Here is a 23,999-nt window from a genome sequence, read left to right as displayed (position 1 = left end):
GATCACTGCAACACAAACATCCACAGACATAAGGGTAGCATGTAATTTCATAGTTAAGTTATAATCTATCCATATGATGAGAGTTGTTTGAATTGTTGGCCTGTCAGAAGCTAATGCTGAGATCACCGGCACTACAACAAACCTTGATGTGACATGTGTTTGCTGTCAATAATGCAACCAGAAACTCTTTCAGTAGGGTACTGTCACCATGTCAGCAAAAACGTTTCCCTTTTAAAGCCAAAATCTTTGCTCAAACTCGACGTGTTCTCAATATTACAAGAGCAAACATCCTTCAGGGAAATGAGTTTCCTGAAATGAATCAAGTTACAAAATTTATATTTGTCATGGAAATGTTGCGACTCGTTCAGGTGTTGCTCAGCTATTACAGGTGACTTTTCTTTTCACATTTAGCAGACAAAGATTTTTCCTTTTTCGAGCTGGAGAATAATCAAGCATCCTTGCTGTTTTTGAGAAGCGCACAGATCTCTCACCGAGTGTATAGGAGGAAAAAGAGAACGGCAGCAAATGTGAAGCGACACCTTAAAGGTCATTTAAAAATCAGGGCTTCCTCAGATTAGTCGTGATTCAGCTGAAGGTTAATGCACACACCCCCACACCCTTCCCACACCCTCCCCCACACTCTATCACTTCCACTCATTAACCATATTTAATTAAATCTGTTTAATATGACTTGTCATTCATCTCTTATGTAAGCATTTGTCATCATGTCGGACTGTGCTCTAATTTGTTTTTCTTTGTGAGTCATCCCAACAGTTGGTTTGCTGCTGCATTTCCCTTTGTTTGTTCTGGTGTGAGATCTGTTCATACTATTATTATTATTTAATCCTCCTTTTGTAGCAATGCATACATTCTGTCTCGATCCTAACACATAGTAAAACTCTAAGAATAAAAACAAAACAAACTTTTTACATTTCTACTGAGCATAAAATGCTTTCAGTGTGACAACTAGAAAGGATGTGGCATTTCACATTTGAATCTGAGAAGTAAAAAAAATGTAATTCTGCAGCTTTACACCCCCTGAGAAAATACATACAAGCAGAAGCTTTTCTTTTCCCTTTCCTTTATAAAAAAGTATGAAAAGGAAAACCTTCCTGTCCCTATTTTTTGAAATGTCATCTTTGCATTTCAATGGAGAAAACACGTCACCCCTTGCTTCTTCCACTGGGAAGACATTTTCTATTGACAAAGATTTTTTTATATATATATTCCTTTGACAAATGCATATGATAATTGCAGAAGCTGTTCCAGCTCTAAGAAAATCAGTGGCAGACACACTGCCAGATTGAATTGAGTCACCACTTTACAACACATCTGGAACTGACAGTTACAAATCAGTCAAGATCTGGAGTATAAGATCCACAAAACACAGCCTCCTACAAGGCACCATTTGTACAGCTTGACAGGTGTACGCAGAGTTAATGGTTTTTGTTCAGTGTTTGAGATGAATTCTGTCACTGTGAAGAATATGAAGAGGAAGAATGTGTGGTATGTTTTACACATGAAAACTGTAAGGATGGTAATGTTTACCACTGATAAGTGTAAGTATCATGGGTGCAAAATGGCGAAAGAGGAGGTCGAATCAAGATTGTACCTCGAAACAAGCCAGAAATGACAAATAATAATCACAATGACGCAGTAGGCAAGAATAAAAGAGATGACTGAAAAGAGCTACAATACTGTGCAAAAGTCTTGAGCAACTCCCTTTTCTTTATATTTTGCTAGAAAATGGAAAGTGGGTGGATGAAGGCATACAAACATACATGGGAGTACAGTACAAACTTCTAACAAGTTTGAACTGCCTTAGACATTTCTTTGGATTTTTGCTGCCATTTGTTCTCTTCTCTGTAAAAATGATCCCATGCTGCTTCAATGATGTTGAGGTCTGGCCTCTGGGGAGGCCAGTCCATGACTGATCGTATCTATTGTCTGCTTTTCTACCCCGGTATGCTTTTAATTCATTGGCAGTGTGTTTGGGATCATTGTCATGCTGATAACAATGATGGTATTGCATTATGGATCAAAATCTGTTGATTTCGACCTATAGTTCCATTTATTTTGACAAATCTCCAATACCACCGACTGAAATGCTGCTCCAAACCATGACAGACCCTCCACTGTGTTTTACAAATGGCTGTAGACCTTCACTGTGATACCTCTCTCCTGATCTGCTCTGCTGACAATAATTTCAACCAAACATTTCAAACCTCATTTGATTCATCACTCCACGAGACCCATTGTGAGATGGCATTTTATACTTGAATGATCTATAGGTAAGTGTTAAGTGACAGACAAAACATTCCTCTGCAAATGGACTGAAATTTGTGAAAAAGCGGCCAATTTCTCCAAAAAAACATTTGAAAGACCTTCAGAAATCCTAGAGAACTGCCCAGAGAAATAGCTGCAGGCGTTTCAAGATGGCTGTCGTTTTTGTAGAGATTTCCTTCTGGTAGGATTTTTTTTTATGTGAAAAATCTATTTCAACTTTAGAGAAAAATATTAAAAATGAAAAAGAAATGGAATTTTAAACGGAAATGTCAACAGCGTTAAAATTAAGGAAAATAACTGGATAGCTGCAATAAATTGCAAAATCGTATTTTAAGTGTTACTCTATAAACATGCCCCAAAGGTTTCATGAAAAAAATGGAACATTTATTTTAAATATTGTCCTTTTATAATTGTCAATTAAATCTCTTTCAGCTCAAAAGCTACAAAGATGCATGACCGCGACAGCGTTACTTCGTGCTGCGGCACCGCCGCCGGAAGTGTATGTCAAACGGGTTAAAAGCCAGTTGACGAAGGCTAGCTAACCGTAGCTGTCAGCCGGGTCCAGTCATTGTGTAGGGATGGAGGTTACACGGAAAAGTAAGTAGCCAGACACCGTTTTCAGCGATTTACGGACTTTTTGTCTCACCATACATTTCACGATAGGATGAAATAGACTAGTGGTATGACAGATATTCAGTACTGAGCAGACTGAAAATGAACATCCCAGCGTGAGTGCTGCCTGCGAGCGAGCTACCCAGCTAGCTTGATAGCTGCAGTGTGTTCAACTGCTGGCTAGCATTGCGCTAGCATTCTGATACTGACTGACTGTTTCCTTCTCTCAGATTATAAAGACTGCTTAAACACTGTGTACAGCGCGATAGAAGAGGCTGACTTCCTTGCCATCGATGGGGAATTTTCAGGTATCCGTGTCAGAGCTGTAGCAGACGTTGGTATTGAAGTTCCCAGCATTATATGTGGAAACTGACTTTTTTTTTTAATTGTTTATTTTAAAGGGATAAGCGACGGTCCTAATGTCAGTGCACTAACCAATGGACTGGACACACCGGAAGAGCGATACACGAAGCTTAAAAAGGTTAGCAACGTTGAGAAACGCAGTTTATGCATATTAAATAATACTGCAACCTCCATACACACAATTCTAGTTGGAACCTCTACTTCTTTTATGGTCCTGCAGTAGCTTGAACACTTTCACTTTTCCGTTTATCGTTTGAACGTGTTAACATGTGTTTCTCTCCATGCCTGCAGCATTCCATGGACTTCCTCTTGTTCCAGTTTGGTTTGTGTACCTTCAAGTACGACCAGGCAAAGTCAAAGTGAGTGGTGTCTGTTTGTTGAATACAGTAAATGTGTTATTCTAATTGGTGAAACACAAAAATAACTAATCAGCTACTGGACTCCCATTAGTTTGCTGGGGTCTGGTCCTTTACATTGAAGTGCACCATAATGCATAAACCACAGATGGCCTCTGGTCAAGTGTAGGCATACTGTTTTAGATTCAGACTTATCTACTGATATTCTCCTCCTTGGGCATTCTCACACTTAAAGCCAGATTATGAAATGGGTCACTGCCCACAATTAGGCCCAAAAGCCTCCAGGCTTACTACATGCCCATTGCCTTGTACCATTTCAAATGAGGGTCTGGGACAGTGCAGTTTCTAGACACATTATCATAATCTGTTTAGGGAAAGAGGTGGTTGGAGGCCAAAATTAGAGCAACTGTGTCCAGTAATATTAGGCTTGTCGCTTTTGATATGGTTACTTTAAAGGTGGGGACCAGGCCTGTGACCACTCAGTCAGGTGTTGTCTTCAAAACAACTCTGGTGCATCAATATGGCAATAAAAGATGAAGCCAGTCTGCTGTTGCGTGACCAGCTTCTCTTTGTGGTAATACAGAGAATAACCATGATAAATCAGGGAAACTGGCCAATGCCAGTTGCTGATTGCATAAGCGAGTATTCACATCAACTACTTGCAGAGTGTAGCCAGAATCTCATAGATTGACATGGGTGCAGGCATTTTTTATTAATTCGTTAATGTATGCTATTCCTAGTTTTCCTTATTTATTTCTACTTACAAGGAGGTTGATGTCCTATTTTGGCCTTTGGTCCAAAAATCTATCTTTGAGCCATTGTTTGGTTTACTTTTGTGATGCATACAGTTTAAACCAATTCTCTGTGCATTTGTGCATGTGAGATAATGTTAAATCCAGGTTCTGAAGACACTGTAATTTTTGTGTATGTGTGTGTCTGTATACCTTGCAAAATATTTGTCAGTAATGCAAGACATTGTAGCAATATATAACTGGGGCCCAGTCTCCCTGTGGTGCTTAAAAGATGTAAAGTGCTTGAACCATATATATTTCTGCAGGTTATTGCAATAAACTCCCAGGAACTTAAATTATTTCTCCTCCCCATTTCCTTGCTCTGCAGGTACATCACAAAGCCCTTTAACTTTTATATATTCCCTAAACCGTTCAACAGGACATCTCCTGACATAAAGTTCATCTGTCAAGTGAGTATTGTTCCCCACATTATTGAATTGCTTCTTAATAAGCAACTGGGATATGACCTTTTGGATTCAGAGAGATTTCGATGGTTTAAAAATGGTGCTTCATGAAATGCTGGTTCAGCTGCAGAAAGCTTTAATAACAGTATTAACACAAACACATTTTGTCATTTCAGAGTTCCAGTATCGACTTCCTGGCCAGTCAGGGATTTGACTTCAACAAGGTGTTCTGTCACGGTGAGTGCAAAAAAATGGGTATGTTAGTGAATCAGAATCATTCTACATCAGCAGGCTTTTACAATATAAATGGAAGCCTGTGTACTTTGAGTTGAGTGAGAGGGAGAGAGAAGCCTGTACTGCAAAGTGTAGAAAAAAGGGCAGAAGTCGTCCAGCTGAAGAAACTGAAACAAGGGTCTGAGAAGGAAGCCAGAAAAGGTGCAGCTTTAAAATAAGTTTTCACAGGACGGATGATGGTCAGTCTCCAAAGAGAAACACTGCAGTTATCAAAAAACATCTGTATCCTTCGGCATCTGTGGAATACTAGAAACTAATTAAACAAAGTTATATAAGTGGTGACACCCAGCACTGATGGAAGTCATTTTTAATAAATGGTAATAAGATTAATCATAAAATAAACATGCATCAGGGCACCATCATCCACTAGCTTCTTCCCAGTAAAGGTTTTAATGGTGATTACAGGAATAGCACTGCTGTTTTGGACACTAGAAACACGGTTTCTCACTGTCTTGGTAACGGCTCCACCTCTTTGCTCTTCGCTGTGTGTAAACAGTCTCCGGCTGCACGTTAAACTGCAACGGCGTCATTGTCACTGCTACTGTTGTTAGCAGGGGTTTGTTTTTTGGGATGGGCTACAGAGCTTCGTGTTAAAGGAAGCAAAGAATTTGTGTTGAATTCTTTATAGTATTACTCAATGAATCGTATTTAATTCTGAGCATTTTTTTTTTCTTTTGGTTTATGGTTATTTTAGAAAGCTGTAACAATGTTGTAGTAAAATCAGTGCTCATTTGAAAGAAGTGAGTACATTTTCTTAGACTGCTAAATCTTCATCTGTTTATCTGTATGGTCTGCGGTCATCTTCAATTCATTCATCGAGTACGAACAAATTCAATTCAGGTACAAATGTTTGTGTGCACATTGTGAATGTGGCCCATTGCTGAAACTTTTTCTTGTGGCTTAGCGCACACTCCAGAGCACAAACCACACATTACAACTATGCCCCATTTACGCCCAGTGAACCCTGCTTGAATCATGTTAATCAACAACCTGTGGGTCTCTCTCTATTTTCACGTTGCATTCTTTCTGTCTCAATTGTGCGCCTGCAATTTCATCTAATCTCAATGTGCAAATTAGTTTGGCACAGATGGCTGATTTGTCAACAAACATTGCACCTCCCAGGCAAGCAGTGGACCAGCAGTGCACAATAGCGTGACTGCTGCTACCTGGCCTTCCACAAATGCAGTTGGGATGAATCGGTTGCATTATATTAAGTGCATTAAACCTCATCTGGATACACATTCCATGTTTGTACACGCTGCACAATAAGCTCCAGGTCACTGCAAAGTTTAAAAACGAGGCTTTGTGGTATTTTAAAGGAATCCCCTACCTAAATCAGGAAGAGGAAGCCCAGCTGAGAGAGCAGACAGAGGAGAGGAGGAATCAGCATGCCAATGGTGTAGGGACACCATCCTTTATCTCCCCATCATCCTCCAAAGGCTCTTCACATGTACCTGAGGAACATAAAGATTTCATCAACAAAGTTGTGTAAGTGCTGCTTCAGTTGTTTTCTTTACAGCATCAAATGAGTTCTTTGATCATGTTTTAGCTTTTGGTTGATGTCCTTGGTGGTGTATTGGTCAAGGAAGCCACAAAGGAAACGTTGTTTGCTTTTGAATACTCTACAATCATTTTGTTTTGTTTCCACTACAGCGAGAAGGTTGAGGCCCTCATGGTTAACTCTGAGAAGACTTTGGACCTGGAACCATGCACTGGGTAACTGGACACTCTTCTAGAAAAGCTGCATCTAACCCAAACTTTTGTTTTCACCATGTAAATTTCATTTTATTTCTACTTTTGCTTTCCAGATTTCAGCGAAAGCTGATATACCAGACGCTGAACTGGAAGTGAGTGTTGCTTAAAGCCCTGTCTTTGCTCTGACGGTCTTGCTTGGCTTAAAGATTAACATTTGTCTTGTTCCTACAGGTTTCCAAAGGGCCTGCACGTGGAAACTGTGGAAACAGAAAAGGTATGCTTATATTTTGTTTGAAGCTGTTTTTTCACTTTTTGCTGTTTTGTGAACATTTGAAAATACATATTTGTGTCTTTGCAGAAGGAGCGATACATACAAATCAGTAAAGTTGACGAGGAGGAGAGGAAGCGGAGGGAGCAGCAGAAACTAGAGAAAGAGCAGGCAAGCTATCAAATGTTTCTTGTGCTAATTGTCAAGCTTGTATGAAATTCAGAAAAACATGTTGTAGCTTTATGCATTTATAAAACTAACCGAACTGAATCACCTCCCCCTGACAGGAGGAGCTAAATGACGCTGTTGGTTTCTCCAGAGTCATCCATGCCATCTCAAAGTCTGTAAGTCTAGTTTTTCACTTACAGATTTATACACAAATATAGACTGAGGCTTTATACCAACATGCAATTTTGTGAGCAAAGTTTTGTTTGTTAAAGAATTTCTTTTATAGTGTTGCGTTTTGTTTTTTTGTTGTTGTTGTTGGTTTTTTTTGTTTTTAGAAGATTTTTAAATTTGCGCCCATAAATGTGACATTTACAGAACCACTCTTTCTGACTTGCAGGGTAAACTGGTTGTCGGCCACAACATGCTCTTGGATGTGATGCACACCATCCATCAGTTTTACTGCCCTCTGCCTGAGGTATGTTTTGCATATTTTAAATATGGAGCTAAAATGCATTTTCGGTACAAGAAATGGCAATTTCAAGCTTGGTATGAGATGTATGCATTATTTAAGGTGGTACACTTTTTTTTTTTTTTTTTTTTAAAGGATATTCAAGACTTTAAAGAAGTTACAATGTGCGTCTTCCCAAGGTAATGTTGTTAAATTTGGGGTTTTTGTCATTACAGCAGGGGTTTTGCATTACTTTTTTATTTGTTTGCTTTAATTGATTGATTTATTCACTTGCAGACTTCTAGACACCAAATTGATGGCTTCCACTCAGCCATTTAAGGTAAATCATTTGCTTAAGTGCTTTTAGTGGATCGCTGTTGGTCACTAAGATGTATTGAAAAGATGGGGGTGGGGTAACACTAATTTATGTTTTGTTTACTTTCCATCTGTGAACCCATCAGCTGAACTGCTGACTTACCCTCATGAGGCCCATTTTTCAGGCCTTCTGCTACAGCCAGCCAATATCTAGGCTACAATTTCCTATTTTTAAAACTCAGTCTTAATTGGACAGTGTTCAAAATTCAATTCGTCTTCTGCTTCATGTAGACTTTTTTTTCCTGGATGTAGGCAGTTACTTTGAAGTCTTCATCTAAGGGCAACAGTCTCCCTGAAAGGTTAACACTGTTACCCAGTATGATGGCTGCATTGCCTGCTAAGTCCTGAGTGGCGACACCTTCAACATTTCTGGGTTATCCTGCCCGAACTCTAAACAAGTGCCAGTATGATTTATATTGCTGTTGTGCTGACCTGCAGTTTTGGTAGTAACAGTAGCATTAATAATAACGTTTGCCTACACAGTTAGAATTCTGCTGATATCCAGTTAGTCAAGAGAGCTCAAAATACAAATGGAAACAAAAAGCTTCTGACATCAAACATGTCACCCCCACATCCCTGTGATGTGGTTGTTTGAGATTAGTGTCCACTAAATCTGTGTCAACCTGTAAATTCCCGCTGCTCTGTAAGTACTTTAAGAGCTCCCGTGCCTTAATTTCTCTGGTGTCAACAAACTTGACCACAAGCTGATTATGATTTTAAGTAGGGCTTATTAAGACAGTTTTTGTAATTGGGTCTAATTATAATGTGATGGTACAAGTGGCTAGAGCCCTCAATCAACTGAAGATATCATTTGTGATTTGTTGTAAATTATAAGTGATCAGGGCGATAATTGCACGTTCTTTTACATTTCAGGAGTTGATCACAAATACTTCTCTGGCAGAGTTGGAGAAGCAGCTGAAGGAGAGCCCCTTCAAGTCACCACAAGTTGGTGAGTAAATAAAGCAGACTCTGTCTGAAATGCAGTGACTGTCCAGAAACCCCGCTGACACACTTTTGTCTCTGTGCTGCTGTTCTCAGAAACAGCAGAGGGCTTCCCCAGCTATGACACAGCCCAGGAGCAGCTCCATGAGGCGGGTTATGATGCCTACATCACTGGCCTTTGTTTCATCGCCATGGCCAATTATCTGGGTAATCACTGATTCTTTTCACACAGAAAGTTTCAGTTCAGATATTTGATTTTAAACTTGGCGTTTCCCTTTACAGGTTCTTTCTTGACTCCGCCCAAAGCATACATCTCAGCTCGTTCCAAATTAATTGAGCCTTTCTTCAATAAGTAAGTGATTTCATAGATTTGATTTGCTTTAAGTGTTTTATTTTGATTTACATTTTTATTTTAATAAAACCTTTTTAATACTTGTTTTCTGTTATTAAGGCTTTTTCTGATGAGGATTATAGATATACCCTACCTCAACATCACAGGACCGGATTGTGAGTAAAGTACTGCAACGCAACATGACTGTCACTAATGGTCTATTATATTATCTTGGTTTGGACTCACTAATTCCAAAGTGTTTTTTTTTATTTTTGTTTTGTTTTTTTACAGACCAAATGTTAAATTTTGAGCATTTCTTAGAGCTGCGGTGGTATTAAACCAAAATAAACTGAAACAGCTTAAATATTGTTAGACTCACCCTAACACAATACAAAGTTAAGTTTCAAACATAAAATATGCTTGGTACAAATTCAAACTGCAGCTCGTCCACGTCATGTTTGTCTTTCTTCCCTTCTTCTTGCACAGTGCAACCCAAGAGAGACCATGTCCTGTACGTCACCTTCCCAAAAGAATGGAAGACTAGTGACCTCTACCAGCTCTTTAGTGCCTTTGGTATGTCACAATTTAGCCCATTAATTCTGCTTTTAAACGGATATTAGCAATTCTTTATAATTTACCCTCTGCTCTTTATCTACTCAGGGAACATCCAGGTTTCATGGATAGATGACACGTCTGCCTTTGTGTCCCTAAGTCAGACGGACCAGGTACAGATAGGTGAGTGTGACGCTTTAGCTAATCACAAAGTAGTAAATAGTCTTTCATAAATGTTTCAAACTGTGCTTTTTTTTTTTTTTTTTTTCTTTTTAATTTAAACACAGCTATGAACACCAGCCGCTATGCAGAGAGCTACAAGATCCAGACATATGCAGAGTACATCCAGGGAAAGCAGCAGGAAAAGGAGAAGCAGACAACCAAAACATGGGGAGAAGACAGTTGGGTGAAGCCTCACTACACCTGCTCCACCACTTCTGCGTTTGGATATTCCAGGTACTCTGTCCATTTTTCTCTTCTGTAGTATTTTCTTCAGATTTTCACAGGTTGTGTTTACATGAAATATTCTGCTGTTGTAGGATGAGGAAGCGAAGCATCAGTCCCATGCAGGGAGAGCAGGGAGCTGATGATGCTCAAATTACAGATGGCTGGAGTCACTACTCTTATCCTGATACCACAGGCACCAAGAAGATGAAAACTGATGGTGTGTGAATACGTGTGTTCATCTGTACTGTTTTTGTTTTGTTTTTTCTCTGTTTGGTAGTATACAGCAGGATTCCCCTAGGAAAGTACTTAGTAGAGGATGAGAGCAGGTGGCATGGTGAATGATAATCACTGCCAAGGAGTTAAAGTTAAGCAAGCCTGGGTACTCTAGCGCTAGATTAGTGTAATTTTATTAATATTGACCTGCTCCAAAGCAGAGATGTCAAATGACTTTGATGACATTATTCCCAAAGATATTTATGGTGAATAGTGAGGGAGTGCATATACTAATAAAAGCTCTGTCTTAATGCATTTTCTACACACACGCTGTGTCCCATTAAATGATAATGAATACTCTGAACTATAATCTTGGGTCTTGTGCACTGTTGTCACTGTTTCCTAGATGCGGCAAATACTAAAGCTGTCGAGAGTAAGACATCCGAGGGATGGCTGAAGACGACGTAAGTAAAAGCAGCCATCATTTATGCTGACACTGTCATGTTTGTTGTGATTTAAGCCTCTTATGGTTGCTGTGTTCTGCAGGGATCTATCAGATTCACCTGGGCTAAGTCCAGCCCCTGATGATGAGAAAAGCCCAGAGGGTACAAATCCAGGCAATGACGCTGATGGGACTGTCCCTTGGCAACAAACTCCAACAGTACACAAGAGGAAGGGTCAAAAGAAAAAGAAATCTGAAGGTGCGTTTTAGTTTTTTGATACCGGTCCATTAACCTTCTTTTTTTTTTTTTTTTTTTTTTTTTTTTTTGTGTCCCGTTTGGATCTTTAGCCATCAGAATTGTTGTCTTAAGGCCAAGAAAGATGCCAAGCGGGTTTATTACCGGTCCATTAACCTACTTGCAGGCCTGGAACAAAGATTCTCCTCATGTGGTTTTTAGTTTTTTTGTTTTTTTTCTTTATTTATTAAATAATGGTTCATCGTCACATTTAGATGTTCTGGAAGTAAAAAAACAGGACCAGGTCAGATTCAGGCTGACTCACTGCTTTGGGCTCTTTGTAGTGTTGTCAAATATAAAGATGTGTAGCTAAAATCTGCTTAGCTGTGCCCTTTCCTAAGTTAACTACTCCCTTCTTTTATCCTAGATAAGAATAAGACAAACTAAATATCTTCTCAACATACATTGGTGTGTGTGTGTGTGTGTGTGTGTGTGAGAGATATAACTTGAACAGGGCAAAATAGGAGTTTCAGAGTGAGACCATAGGTGTATCTACTAAAAAAAAATCTCAGGCAAGTTCGAATCCCAGTGGCCTTGACCTCAAGGTCAGAGGTCAAGTTTTCTGAAAATCCTGTGAATGCAATAACTTACACTGGGTGACGTAGGATTATGAAATTGATATTGCAGGAGGCCAAGAAATGGCACTGAGGGTGCCAGTATTTTTGTGTTATGTTCCTTTATGCCATCTTTTTGACATTCCAGAGAGTTGGGAGAAACTGGAATATGGTGGGAGTCAGGTAGGGAATACTTGACAAAGGAGATCTGCTTGTAGTTGATCTCATAGAAATAATATAGTTACCAAATATACTTGGACTATAGTTTGTTTTTGTTTTGTTTTTTTTCTTTCTTTCTTTTCTTTGTTGCTGGGAGTCTCATTTGTGAAAGCTGAAATTAGGTGAGAATCTAAGGGTTCACAACAGCCTGAGGATGTTAGTAAGGGATTACATGGCAGTTTAAGGAAGGGGAGGACTAACGGTAAAAAATAAAACTGTACATTTATCATATACTGTTTTAATATGACCTGGTGAATGTAGACACTGGGAGCAAGTTGTTGGGTTTTTTCAGTCATGTGAAAAATGTGCATCTCTCCTGTGCAGGTGCTGAATCTACACCAACGCTGTTCGAAGTCCCAGAAGTCTGGTAGCGAGAGGTGAAGCATGTAGAGGCCGCTGTCTCATACTGGGCTCCTGCACAGTCTCTCTTCCTAAGCACTTGGGATATTCTCCTTCAAGGTCGTATAGTACTATATTCATTTGTTCATACAACAGCTGTGGATACCGTGTCCATAGCTACCAGCCAAGCTACATAACTGGACTACTGACAGAGAACACAAGCCATAACAGCAGCTGCCATATTTTGATCCTACATCAGAGGAGCAGGCAACTCCTCTGGGTAAACACACACAGATGTACCACCAGATCTTTAATATCGAAATTATTGTTCATTTATTCTCTGATGTGTTCAGACTGGTATCTGCCACCACATCCACGTTGTCACTTTGGAAACATTTACACGTTTTAATGACGGATACCTGTAGTCAGTCTTATTTTTGTGAGTGTGAGTTGTGAGTGTGAGAGTTTATGCATGTGAGGGACATGTACATTTTTCTCCCGTCTTTGTATCCCTGTGAGTCATAAATTGTGAGATATACCACTTGACAGGTCCTATAGTTTACAAAGTCAGGGTTATTTAGTATTTTAATGCAGTCCAATATTTTTTCCATTTTTAAAAAAGTAATGAGAGGTGCTTGTATTTCCTTTTTTTTTTTTTTTTTTTTTTTCTCTTGTACAGAAATGATTTTTCTTTACCTTTTTGTGTTGAATGTTTTGTAACCGTGTCAACCTTCAGCTGTCTGAGTATGTTCTAATGCAAAAGGTGTAAGCGTTAAAATGACGTATACATTTTTGTATGAGAAAGTTTAAAAATCCTTGAATATTTCCTTGGAAAAGGGGGAAAAAATTAAAGAATGTTTCTTACTAATTGTTTTTGTCTCATTTTCTTAAACAATTGTTAAATAGACTTTTTTTTTTTTTTTTTTTTTTTTTTTTAAAACATTCCTCATGATTAAATTGACTACTTCTGATTATTTTTGATGTTGTTGAATGGAAAACATGCCTGAAATTATTTATTATAGCAGAGGAATTTAATTTGGTGACTTGGCTTCAAGATCCTCCCACATTGTTAAATATTGCACTCAATTTCTGTGTATACACCCCCGCAGCCTATAGGAGGATGCTGGGGTGGTGGAAGGCTTGAAACTGCTCCCAGAGGGGGAAGATGGGAAATTCTGGAGCCTAAATGGAAACTTGAGAGTTGTGTTGATTCCCGATTCTTGTGTTATCTGTCCAGCTTGCAGATCTTTAAAATACAAAATCATTCAAATCCCACGAGGCTTTCAGAATCAGTTGAGGGGTTGTTTGTTTTCTTTCCTTGTTTTGTTTTTTCCAGAACATGTGTTAAAGCCTTACAAAATTGTGCCTTCATTCTTTAAGTACATGGCACTGTATTGAATATGTCTTTTGGGTTTTTAAGAACAGGTGCCACTTTTTTAAACACATTTGAGCTCTGTTTGAGAACACAGTTAAATCAGTTATATATCCAAAGTGTTGGACATCAGCGTCATGGAATATATTAGACTGGAATTAAAAGCGCAGCAGTGTAACGTCTGTGACATGATTGTTTGGTTAAAAAGTCACAGGGAGACCATCCTGTCCCTTTTAACATCATAAATGATCTGACCCTGATGAAAGAGATTACTACCCTGCTGGCTAAATTAATTAATGCTGAACATCAAAGTGTAGAAAAGAAATAATGTGATACTGGTGGAAGTTCCTCTTCCCTACTGGCTGCATTTACATAGCGTCATATGTAATATCCATGCATGAATTGGAAAAAAATAAAAATAAAACTATTTCCTTCGGGGTCAACCTTCAGGATCAATAAAGTTTTATTGAATTGAATTGAATTCTGTTCTATTTATGCAATTCAGAGCGGTGGAGCTACCTTAGGATGAGAGGTGGAGTACACCTTGAGCAGCTCGACAATCTGTTGCCAACACAGAGGCAGACAACCATTCAGAACATACAAACTACACACACAGAGGCCAAATGGTCGATTCAAACCAGTGACCCTTTTGCTGTGAGGCAACAGTGCTAACCACTATGCAGCCCATTATATTAATATATTTATAAGTTTTTAGCTAATCCACTCACCACTGTTTTGGTGAGAAGCCTTTTCCTGTTGGGAAGCGGCACCTCTGCACAGAGCGCAAACAAGCACTGGTATCCTGACTGTTTTATCTTCTGATAATTCACTGGAGAATACTACAAAAAGTTCATTTTGTGCACATTTTCAAGGGCCGTGTCACCATACAGCAGATTAAGCAGAAGAAAGTGGATGGATGGATATATTTGTGATTAGTGGCATTTCCATACCTATATTGATACCAGGGTCATTTTTCTAGCTGTGATTTCTTCTAAAACAATCATTTCTTTAATCCTGCAAATGTTAAATGAAGAAACTGCATTGGCGCTTACATGTTCTGTATTAATTCTGGGATCTATTATTTTGAACATACAACACTGATTAAACAATTTTACATCCTGATAGAGGTTCTCACACACATCCACAGAGCAGGGCCTCGATCAGTCATGCACTGATGCCCAGCCTTTTTCAACCCTTAAATATTCGTGTGGATATATTCCAAAGAAATATCGCAGCATAACTTTGTACTGTAGGACCTGCAATTCAGACGTGCATGGTTTGATTAAATATGCTAAAGTTTCTGTATCACAAAAACATCAGCTATCTCTGAGGGAATCAGATAAGAAGCACTGATTGATTTTATATGCAATGACCTTTATATTTATACGCAGGCTTGGCTTATAAATGTTTGCACTCAGTCGCAGCAGAACTGCTTTAATGTGTAATTTTAGTCTGTAAATGTAATCCCTTTTAAGTACAACATCCAAATTCAAAGTTCCTATATTCTAAGCACAATAATATTCATGTGTTTTGTATTTAATTCAAGCATTACATTCGTGGAAATCATTCCATCTTCCTTTTACATACAGCATAATCCCTCTGCATGTTTTCCCCTCATAAATGAGACTCCCAAGTTGTTTTCTTCATTTTCTATCATTGTACCACAACATGAAGCCAGGTTAATGTATAAATATTGTTTATTCATGGAATGACAACCATCATATTTTTATTATACCCTTAGGGTATGGAGTTCTTCAATTTAGATCCACACACTAAAGGCAAATCTTAGTTTGCAGCTTTGATTATTTCAAGGCCATAAAAAAAACTTGCCGCATTACACAAAACTAAAAAAGCAATTCCTGAGGTAGAGCAAGTCTCAGTAAAACCCAACACCTTCAGGTTTCACTTTACTGAACAGATTTCATTTGATCCAGGTGACACAGGTTCAGGCATCCTGGAGCCGACAGCTCCATCTCCTCAATAATCTTGCTTGACTTCCATTAGACACAAGCCGGGAAGGTGACCATTTGTGCTAGGGGGAGGAAAAACAGGGAGGAAATGGTTCAGAAATGTATGACTGGAGGGCAGAATGAGGCAGAGACGCTGCGGGGTTCTCACCTGGCGTGTCCGAGCAACACAACCACAGACAAGGTGCCAGCCGGGAGGAATCTGAAGAGCTTCTGCAGGCAGCGGTCTAGCTTCCTCATCACGACATCCATCTGCTGTTCCTACGCATATAAAACATAAGAGTCATCATTATACATGTTCTGTACATCAATAATATTCTGAAAAATCTAATTACCAAAGATGCTTTTAGCTCTCCTAATTGAATTCAATTTTATTTTTATAGCTCCAAATCACAACAGGAATTGCCTCAAAGTGCTTTTTATTGCAAGAAAACTCCAACAATCATATGATTCCCCTATGAGCAAGCTCCTTGGCGACAGTGGGAAGGAAAAACTCCCTTTTAACAGGAAGAAACCTCCAGCAGAGCCAGGCGCAGTCATCTGCACAAACATATTGCAGCATAACTATTACAGGAAATGAACCTATACTGAGATTGGATTCTTATAAAAGAAAAAAACACAATGCAGCACTATCTATATCAACCAATCACACGGAGATATCCTGAAACCACATGATGACATCCATCATACTCCATTCGTTAAACGTAGCAGCTTATCACGCTCACCATGGGGATCTGTATTTGTAAGATCGTGCCAGCTAAGCATCTAAAGATAATCATGGTCCCAGCACTATCCAGCTTTCTGTTTCTCGTACTCTTAAATCCAATTTAACAAACTCCAGTGGGGCTGTCACTTGGCCTCTGCTCAGAGTAACCCTGATATACTGTGAGCTCAAGGCTGCAGTTTTATCCCTGCGCTCTACAGAGTTATTTAGAATTCATGACGTGTTTTCTTTTTTCTCTTTTGAGGTGCTGACACGCTGTGTGAATTCTGGGATCAGTTTGATTTTCCACAGGAGGGAGAAATTAATTACTAGTCACATTTCAACTCAATAAAACCTGACCACACGTTCAGAAAGTGTGCAGATAGGAAAGAATAAAAGTAACTAACAGATTCAAATTCTTCTGTAAGACTTTACTATATTATATTTTTGGTCATATTCTTAATTAGTGAAGTCATCTGTGTGTGATGTTTCTTCTTGGTTTAGCCTTTCCTTTTTCCCTTTTTATTTGGGATTTTTATAGGATGACACAACAGAACTGCGTTATGACCCAGGATGGTTGAAATACTTGTTCAAAGAAAACAACAGTATTGAATTCAGAGCCTTGGAAAAAAAAAACCAAACATTTCAAATGAGACCTTTTTGTGCACATTTCCAGATCAATATTTTTATGCTTGACTTGACTGGAGTAGCTTTGCATGACTCACAGTTCTGCCCTGTTAGCAGGCCCCGAGTTCACGCGCTTTCTGAAAACAGGTCGTTTTAACTCCCCTCACTTTCAGGTCAGCTTTTTGATTGGCTTCCCTCTCAACCATTTTTGGCTAGAAAGAAAATTCAAATGGTTCCAAAAAGATGAGAATTATTTTGTCATTTTTACAGCCAAAATTATGAAACAAGTCCAGGCAACCTGTGTCAAACACGGGTGATAAAGGGTTAAAAAAAGAACAATCTACTCGTTACCTGAGCGCTGCTGTGCCTGTGGGTTGTCTCCTTAATCTCCGCTCCAACCCATGAAGGCAAATGGACCGGTGTCAGCGATGGACAGATGAGGTAGTTCTTCTTCCACAGATCCTCAGAAGAGTTGAGCGCTGCGCGTCTGTCCTCTGAATTCACAAACACTGACAGCCGGACACGTTAGACTCTGAAGTGTACGCAAACGTCCCACACAGCACGTGCAACGCGTGATAAATGTAGTTTTCACCTTACCTATGCGTGCATGTCCTGTGGATTCTTTAGGCTTGGCAGATAGGATGACTCTCTTAACTGTGCCAAAGTGGCCAAATGTCTCTCTGACTGACTCCTCACACAGTTCAGATTTAGAGGTATTGAGATGCAACCATTTGTTTATTTTAGCAGGAAGTAGCCCGTTTACTGTTTTCACAAGAGTGACATCTAAGCATTCAGCATCTGACGCATGCCCATTAACTTTTGTGGAAGTGCTGATGCACTCAGTCATACTGTGGTTCATTTTAACAGCGTAGAGGTGACGGGCATTCAGAGCGTCACCCATCAGTGCTTTAAGAGTCACGTCCAGATCTAGCATTGACTCACACACCGGCCTCTGTACCTAGAAAATAACAAGTAGTTGGAGATAATCTGCATAAATGTGGGCCTAACTGCAGCACAAAGGGAATAAATAACAGAAGCAAATGGGAAAAAAAGGAAAAGGAAGAGAGCTACCTTTATACTCTGCCCGAGCACATTAAGGCCATTCAGAGTTTTTACCGCCAGCATCGCTCCCTCCAGCAACTCAAACTCAATCTCTGCGTGTACCTGGGAGATCAAACACTTAAGCATTCAAGCAACGGTGAAGAATTTCGCAGCTCTGGTTTTATAGCGAATTGGTGAAACAATGAAAGCGATGCACACCCTGACCACTGTGTTCAACATCTTGACTTTTCGAACGGCTCCGCAGAAACTAAACAGCTGCTTCACGTCTCCGTCAGAGAAGCCTGTGGGGAACGGCCCAGCAAACACTACGCACATGTCCTGAAGTCTTGAGCAAGTCTGCAGGGAATAAATAGACAGAGTAAATACAAGCAAGCGAATGTCTTCAAAATGATACAAAGCGCTGGCGAAAAGCCTCACCATCTGATGGTGCCGCTCCTGATGAGGGAAGTAACTCTTCAGATGGTTTGACAAGGTGGAAAACTGAAGGACGGAGAAGAACGGCTGCGCTTTCAGATTTCGGAAAGATTTAAGCACCTGGAGGGGGGCGGTGCATAATGAGTTAGGTGTAATTGGGCAGAAGCAAAGCAGGAAGAGTTTACAAGAGGAAAGTGAGGGTAAATATGAAAGAAAAACAATGAACCAATACTTTCACATGTACTGGAGAAGGAGTCAGTAACGTCTAAAAAGCTTTGGGGGGTTCAGTCGAGTGTTTCATTACAGACACAAGAGACATCACCTTACTTCTTACCTCTTTGTCTGAGTTACACTGCTTGTGACTGGAATCTTTTCCTAAAAAGGCTACTGAACGTCCAAGTGCGTGTAGCACGTCAGAAAACCTGCACAAGAAGGAAAGACAGAGGACCTGTCAGCAGCAGGTGAACAACTCAATCCATCCACAGTATTCTGAGACGACTTTAATGCCTAAATTTGTTTTCTCATTTCAGACTTTCATAAAGTTGGTCAGTCTTAGCTGGTAGCTGAGGCCACTGGATGGAAAGAGATCCAAAACAAGACAAAAACAGATTACAGAGATCAGGAGGCCGATTGCAAATAGTTTCACAGTGTGTTAAATACCTCTGAAGATAACACAGTGGGTCACATGGGTCAGTTCCTACATGCTTACTGCAGGAGGTTTACATCCTGTTTTAAAACCTACATTTCTTCAAGTGCTTAATTTTCAGGTGTGCAATGCACTGCCTTAACTTGAAGGTTAAAAAAACCCGGACAAAGACACAGTTCACTCAGCTCAGAGCAAACATGAGACAATCCACCCCAGCAGACCTCCAAAATATGTGGACATTAACTACTTGACCTGACCTGCAACACTAAAGTGACATTTGTTATTCTACAATTCCATTTCATCCACTTCTCCTCCGTTTCACCCACTCCAGCGATCACCTTGAAGCTGAATGCAGCAGATTGAGTTTATTCGTTCAGGGTTTTCTCCTTCTCTCTCTCAGTAAATGACAAGCAGGGTCATTTAAGTTATTTGACCTTAAATTATATATAATGGCAGCATCTGAGCGCAGTAAGGTTAATTTTCTGACCTGCTCCACCTACAGGTTACATCAGGTCACTTTATAATTTGTTAATGCCTGGCTATAAGAAAACCCACACCCTCTGCTGTGTGTGGGGTTTACACATGACGCGAAGGAAGAAAGACTGGATGAGTAATCCCAGCATGGCTTAGTGGATCACTGTGTTTTACGTTTTTAGTCAGACCCATGTTTTTTTTTTTCTTTTTAAGGTTACCCAAACACAAGTTACAGACTGACCTGCACGCTAACAATATAGAGACTGTTGTACCTGTGACTCTGTGAGGGCTCCTCTCTTGTTTCTCTCCACAGCGCCTTCCAGTGAATCTCTAAAACCTGACATTAAGCAAAGGAAATGTTAGATTATTCCTGTGTGTGTGAGTGTGTGTGTACTTTTCCAAATATGATTTCCTACCTGGCGAGGTCCTGTTTTGATAAAGTACTGGGCCAGCTCTAGGGCTGCCAGAGCATCCTCAGTTGGATGATGACCCAACATATCTTCTGTTTGTATTTTCCTCCTGAGATACGAGTGGAAAATTAGGTTATCGATCACAGTGGGACAGAAATATTTAGAGATAACACGAGAACTCACTTCAGTATGATCCCAGTCAGAACCTTGAGCTTATACCTTCGCCCACACTCCCTCTTGTACAGCAGTGACGTGTCAATTACATGCTTGTGGATGAGCTGCGGGGCGGGCACAGACGCAACATGGTTTACAGTTCATGTTAATGACAAAACTGAAGTATTTCTTTTAAGATATTTTCTCTGAAATTACAGGACATGATTACTGCTGGAATAAAGTACTATTTCAGCCGAGTCAAGATGATCATGTTCTAACATTTCTGATAAATGTTAAAAAGCTGCCAATATCCTGCACACAGTGTTTTGTTTTAATATTTTGTTTTTGTGAGCCATGACTTCATCAGAAGGTTTGAAAGAAATCACTCACTTTCAAAGCTATGAGGTCATGTTCAAGAGAATGGCCCACCAGAACTGCCTCATGTGGCAAAATCCTAATAAGCATTTCTTGAACATCCTGCAGAGTCGTTGTTACTCGTTGCAACATCGCAGGTGTGATACCAGAGAATCTATCAGGAGATACGAGCAGTGTTGGAGAAAGAATTTCAGACAGAACAATGAATATGTTTCTATAAGATGTAACATATGACACTGACTGACACAGATTCCTGTACAAACATAATGTGACTCTTAACAATTTATTAAAACTCGAGACCATAAAAAAGCGTGTGTACTTGGTACAGTAGTTGAGAATGTGGTTCGGAGGTTTCACCAGCTCATCCATTAAACACTTCCCATCACCGTCCACCAGAGAAACACGAGTTAGCTCTTTTCCATCTTTTGTTACACACTGAAACATAAAATAAACATAACAGTGAGTGAATGCAAAAACTCAATCATACTAAAAATTGCAGGAAAAAAGCTACAAATCGATGTTATGGATTTATGCCTTTTGTGCTGCAGTTGTTATCATAGGCATAGTCAATGAGATGCTAACACAGGCATGTGAGTGGAAGCTTCCTATTTACAGAGGCACACTGCCCTGCTGGGAAACACTGGGCAAAGAAATGGACATAGTGCTACAGTTTTTTTTTGTTTGTTTGTTTATTTTTAATCTGGGATCTGGTTTTCAAAAGTGTTGGGTAAGTCAAAAATCAGCCACACAATATAGCGCCGTACAGGTTGTTAGCTGTCAGCTGCACCTCTGTGATGCCACCTGATTCCATCGTGGAAAATGGGAAGTGACAAAATATTTTAGTCTCTCACCATTTCACAGTCGATTCCAAAGAGGGGGCTGCTGTCAGTCACACAGTCAGCGCAGTTTGTACACACAAATTCCTCAAAGCCGGGCATTCCTGTTTGAAAACAAATAAACCAACAGGTGAGGAGGAGACGCTGAGCCCACACAACACCATACCACTCATATTCAAGGTCAAAGCTCAAAGTAAATCTCGCCACTCAGCACTCATGTTGAAATGCCCCAGGTTGGCTTATTTTATTTTTCCATCTAATATTTGGTAATTTTGTCACAAGATATAGTTTAAAAAATATCAGATTACTGTTTTAACACACTAAACCCCAAATGGGCCCTGATCCTTCAGAGATCAGTGCTCAGGAGCACAGAATAAAGCTCTGTATGAATGGGTTGCTACGGCTTGTAGTAAAAAGCACCTTGGGAGTAGAAAAGTGTTAGATAGAAACAAGAAGAAGCCAAGTGGCAATTAAAAAAAAGGATGGAAAACAGAAACAATTGTGATTGATCCCAGTATGAACATCTATTTTTCTTTTCCTTTTTGTTGGATGGCCATGACAACATTAAAAAAATGCATCGACAGAAAAAAGATCCCTCTCATCTCTTATTTCATGATTTTTTTTTTATTACCAAATGTAATATTTGTAATATTGTGTCAACTCTTAGTTGACACAATATTACAAAGAGAAAAATTCTTACCTTTAACAGGGTAGTTATTCTTGATCATCTCATCCTCTGTGAGAACATATGCTGTGAGTCCTCTCCTCTCGGTCCCAAACACAGTGATGATTGGGTGGTTCTTCATCGCTGCACCAGTGCACAGAAAAAGTGAACACAGGTACAGAGAAGAGCAAAAACCTTACATGAAAACTCAAAAACACCAGAGAGATCGAATATTCTTCACTTAATGTTACAGTATAATAATATGATGAATATTAATAAGAAAAGATAATAGGAGCTAAATGAATCCATCATCCATCACATGATTCTCACCTTCCTGCAGTTCCTCATCTGGTTTGGAGACAGACAAACTGTCCTGTTTGGGAACTTGACTGGAAAAGATTCCAGATACTACATCTACAGATGATGGCGTGAAGGTGACCCTCTAAAAAAAGTAAGATTTATTTATTTTTTTGCTAAAGTGCTACGAATATGACTTCACTCATAAATAATTTGATTTGCTGTGTTTATTTTCCCTCTTACAGAAGTGTAGCTGGTCCTGAGGTGCTGCAGACAGTGGTAGTGTTTGTAAAAGTGATTCTGTGTCAGGTCCTCCACAATCACAACATTTACACCTTTAACCCTTCTGTGATGGCGGAGACGGCACCAGCTGGTAGACAGAAAAAAACACATTTTAAATTATTATTATTATGTGAGTATAACGGCACAGTATGAGTTACTGAGGACTCTTTGACACCAGCTGATGGGGTAGATAACACATTACTACTGCAGCTGTTACCTGGGCTTTTTGATGCCACCTGCTTTCCCGAGAGCGGCATACTGCAGCAGCTCTGTCAGTTCATTCAGGGCGATCGGTTGCTGAAGGCAGTCAGGCAATATCGAAACCCTTGGCAAGCAAGAGGCAGGTCCACACTGCAGCACCTCATCATCTCGCTGTTCAGTTTTGAATCTCTTAGCCTCCTCCTGAGCTGTGTGGGTGCTGTTTTTCCTTTTCTTTGCTTTGCACTTTGCAACTGTGGAAGACTCCATGTTCCAGCCAATTATATTTACACTGGAAGGCAAACCAAAAACATATTTCAGTTTGGGTAGAGCTAAGATTTACTGATGCTCCTTTTTAAATGTGCAATGTTTGTAGGTTCAAATAAGTGCAGAGCAATGCAGCCTTGTTCTGTAGAGCTGGAGCTCAAACTTTAGAGTTACTAATATAGCTGTGGGCATTAAAAACAGCTAAGAATCACACGCTGTCAGTGAGCTTTTTCATTTTCATGTTTACTTAATTTTGGAGCTGGTAATTGTTCGTTGAACTGTATTTTCGACAGGCAGTTTAAACCAAAATAAAATACAGAAAGACTATGCTACGTTTACAGCACATTACCCAGAGCTGGGGAACTGAAAACACAGCGAAGCCATTTGTTATCAACAAAAGTTCAGTTTCACAAATTAAAGTGCTCATAAATGCTGGTTCAGCGGACGACTTTCTTATTCTTCTCTTTCTGGTTAGTTAGTTTATTTATATCAGAGTCACAGTTACACAGGAAATCTCAACCTAGCTGAAATTTTAGTTTAAATCAAATTTGAAGTCCGGTATACGCGTGAGATGTATAATAAGGGTAAAATTGTGTAAATACCACACGCCATAGGTCCGGTTTGGTCCAAAATTATATGTTTCTGCCAATATCTTCAGTTAGTAACACATGGCTAAAGCATGTGTTACTAGTTTTGTCTTGTAAGTGCAAATAAAAACAGGTACTAGCACTACTTCCTGTCTGTAACTTTAAAAATAAAACACGAGTAGCTACGGCTATGTGCATGTAGCAGAATTGTTGTTTATAGATTAGCATTTTCTAGTTAGTTCTTAATTTTTATTCCATTTTGACTTTTTTG

General features: G+C 39.5%; 2 protein-coding genes across 3 annotated transcripts; one reads left to right on the top strand and one right to left on the bottom strand.

Annotated features, from left to right (window-relative positions):
- Window positions 1-2,757: 2,757 nt before the first annotated feature.
- parn (poly(A)-specific ribonuclease (deadenylation nuclease)) lies at window positions 2,758-13,263 on the top strand. The gene is made up of 26 exons (XM_086295096.1): window positions 2,758-2,883; window positions 3,129-3,206; window positions 3,300-3,379; window positions 3,553-3,620; window positions 4,737-4,818; window positions 4,989-5,049; window positions 6,426-6,594; window positions 6,760-6,822; window positions 6,915-6,953; window positions 7,033-7,075; window positions 7,160-7,240; window positions 7,357-7,413; window positions 7,635-7,712; window positions 7,842-7,885; window positions 7,983-8,025; window positions 8,934-9,009; window positions 9,099-9,209; window positions 9,285-9,354; window positions 9,454-9,509; window positions 9,820-9,906; window positions 9,994-10,068; window positions 10,173-10,341; window positions 10,425-10,549; window positions 10,952-11,009; window positions 11,092-11,246; window positions 12,380-13,263. Exons 1-26 carry the CDS (start codon window positions 2,865-2,867, stop codon window positions 12,424-12,426), a joined length of 2,034 nt encoding a protein of 677 aa, XP_086151222.1. The 5' UTR covers window positions 2,758-2,864; the 3' UTR covers window positions 12,427-13,263.
- A 2,145-nt stretch (window positions 13,264-15,408) lies between these two features.
- Window positions 15,409-23,934, bottom strand: rexo5 (RNA exonuclease 5). Of its 2 annotated transcripts, none has more exons than XM_086295093.1 (19): window positions 23,744-23,931; window positions 22,894-23,166; window positions 22,638-22,764; window positions 22,428-22,539; window positions 22,134-22,241; window positions 21,449-21,537; window positions 20,917-21,032; window positions 20,613-20,751; window positions 20,253-20,347; window positions 20,076-20,178; window positions 19,932-19,996; window positions 18,874-18,961; window positions 18,543-18,659; window positions 18,324-18,461; window positions 18,135-18,227; window positions 17,661-18,021; window positions 17,415-17,572; window positions 15,885-15,994; window positions 15,409-15,798 (listed from the first exon to the last, which is right to left on the bottom strand). In XM_086295093.1, exons 2-19 carry the CDS (start codon window positions 23,142-23,144, stop codon window positions 15,744-15,746), a joined length of 2,325 nt encoding a protein of 774 aa, XP_086151219.1. In that variant the 5' UTR covers window positions 23,145-23,166; window positions 23,744-23,931; the 3' UTR covers window positions 15,409-15,743. The 2 variants fall into 2 exon arrangements, with proteins under 2 accessions (XP_086151219.1, XP_086151220.1); XM_086295094.1 differs by lacking the exon at window positions 15,409-15,798 and adding an exon at window positions 17,162-17,275 and having other exon boundaries at window positions 23,744-23,934.
- Between the last annotated feature and the right edge of the window lie 65 nt (window positions 23,935-23,999).

Source organism: Aulonocara sp. 'chitande type north' Nkhata Bay, linkage group LG6 (assembly GCF_057382095.1).
Source record: "Aulonocara sp. 'chitande type north' Nkhata Bay isolate Kocher_YH1m ecotype deep benthic linkage group LG6, A_spYH_male_GT1.1, whole genome shotgun sequence".
NCBI lineage: Eukaryota > Metazoa > Chordata > Actinopteri > Cichliformes > Cichlidae > Aulonocara > Aulonocara sp. 'chitande type north' Nkhata Bay.
This window is presented reverse-complemented; position numbering and strand designations above follow the sequence as displayed.

Bases quoted from the DNA above. Each gene is read 5' to 3' on its own strand.
- parn (XM_086295096.1), top strand. The intron at 7,076-7,159 runs GTATGCTTATAT...GTGTCTTTGCAG, and splicing joins AAACTGTGGAAACAGAAAAG to AAGGAGCGATACATACAAAT. The intron at 9,907-9,993 runs GTATGTCACAAT...TTATCTACTCAG, and splicing joins CCAGCTCTTTAGTGCCTTTG to GGAACATCCAGGTTTCATGG.
- rexo5 (XM_086295093.1), bottom strand. From the start codon at position 23,144: ATGGAGTCTTCCACAGTTGCAAAGTGCAAAGCAAAGAAAAGGAAAAAC. The intron at 22,540-22,637 runs GTAAGAGGGAAA...TACTTTTTTTAG, and splicing joins TCAGGACCAGCTACACTTCT to AGGGTCACCTTCACGCCATC. The intron at 19,997-20,075 runs GTAGGAAATCAT...GCTTAATGTCAG, and splicing joins TCAAAACAGGACCTCGCCAG to GTTTTAGAGATTCACTGGAA.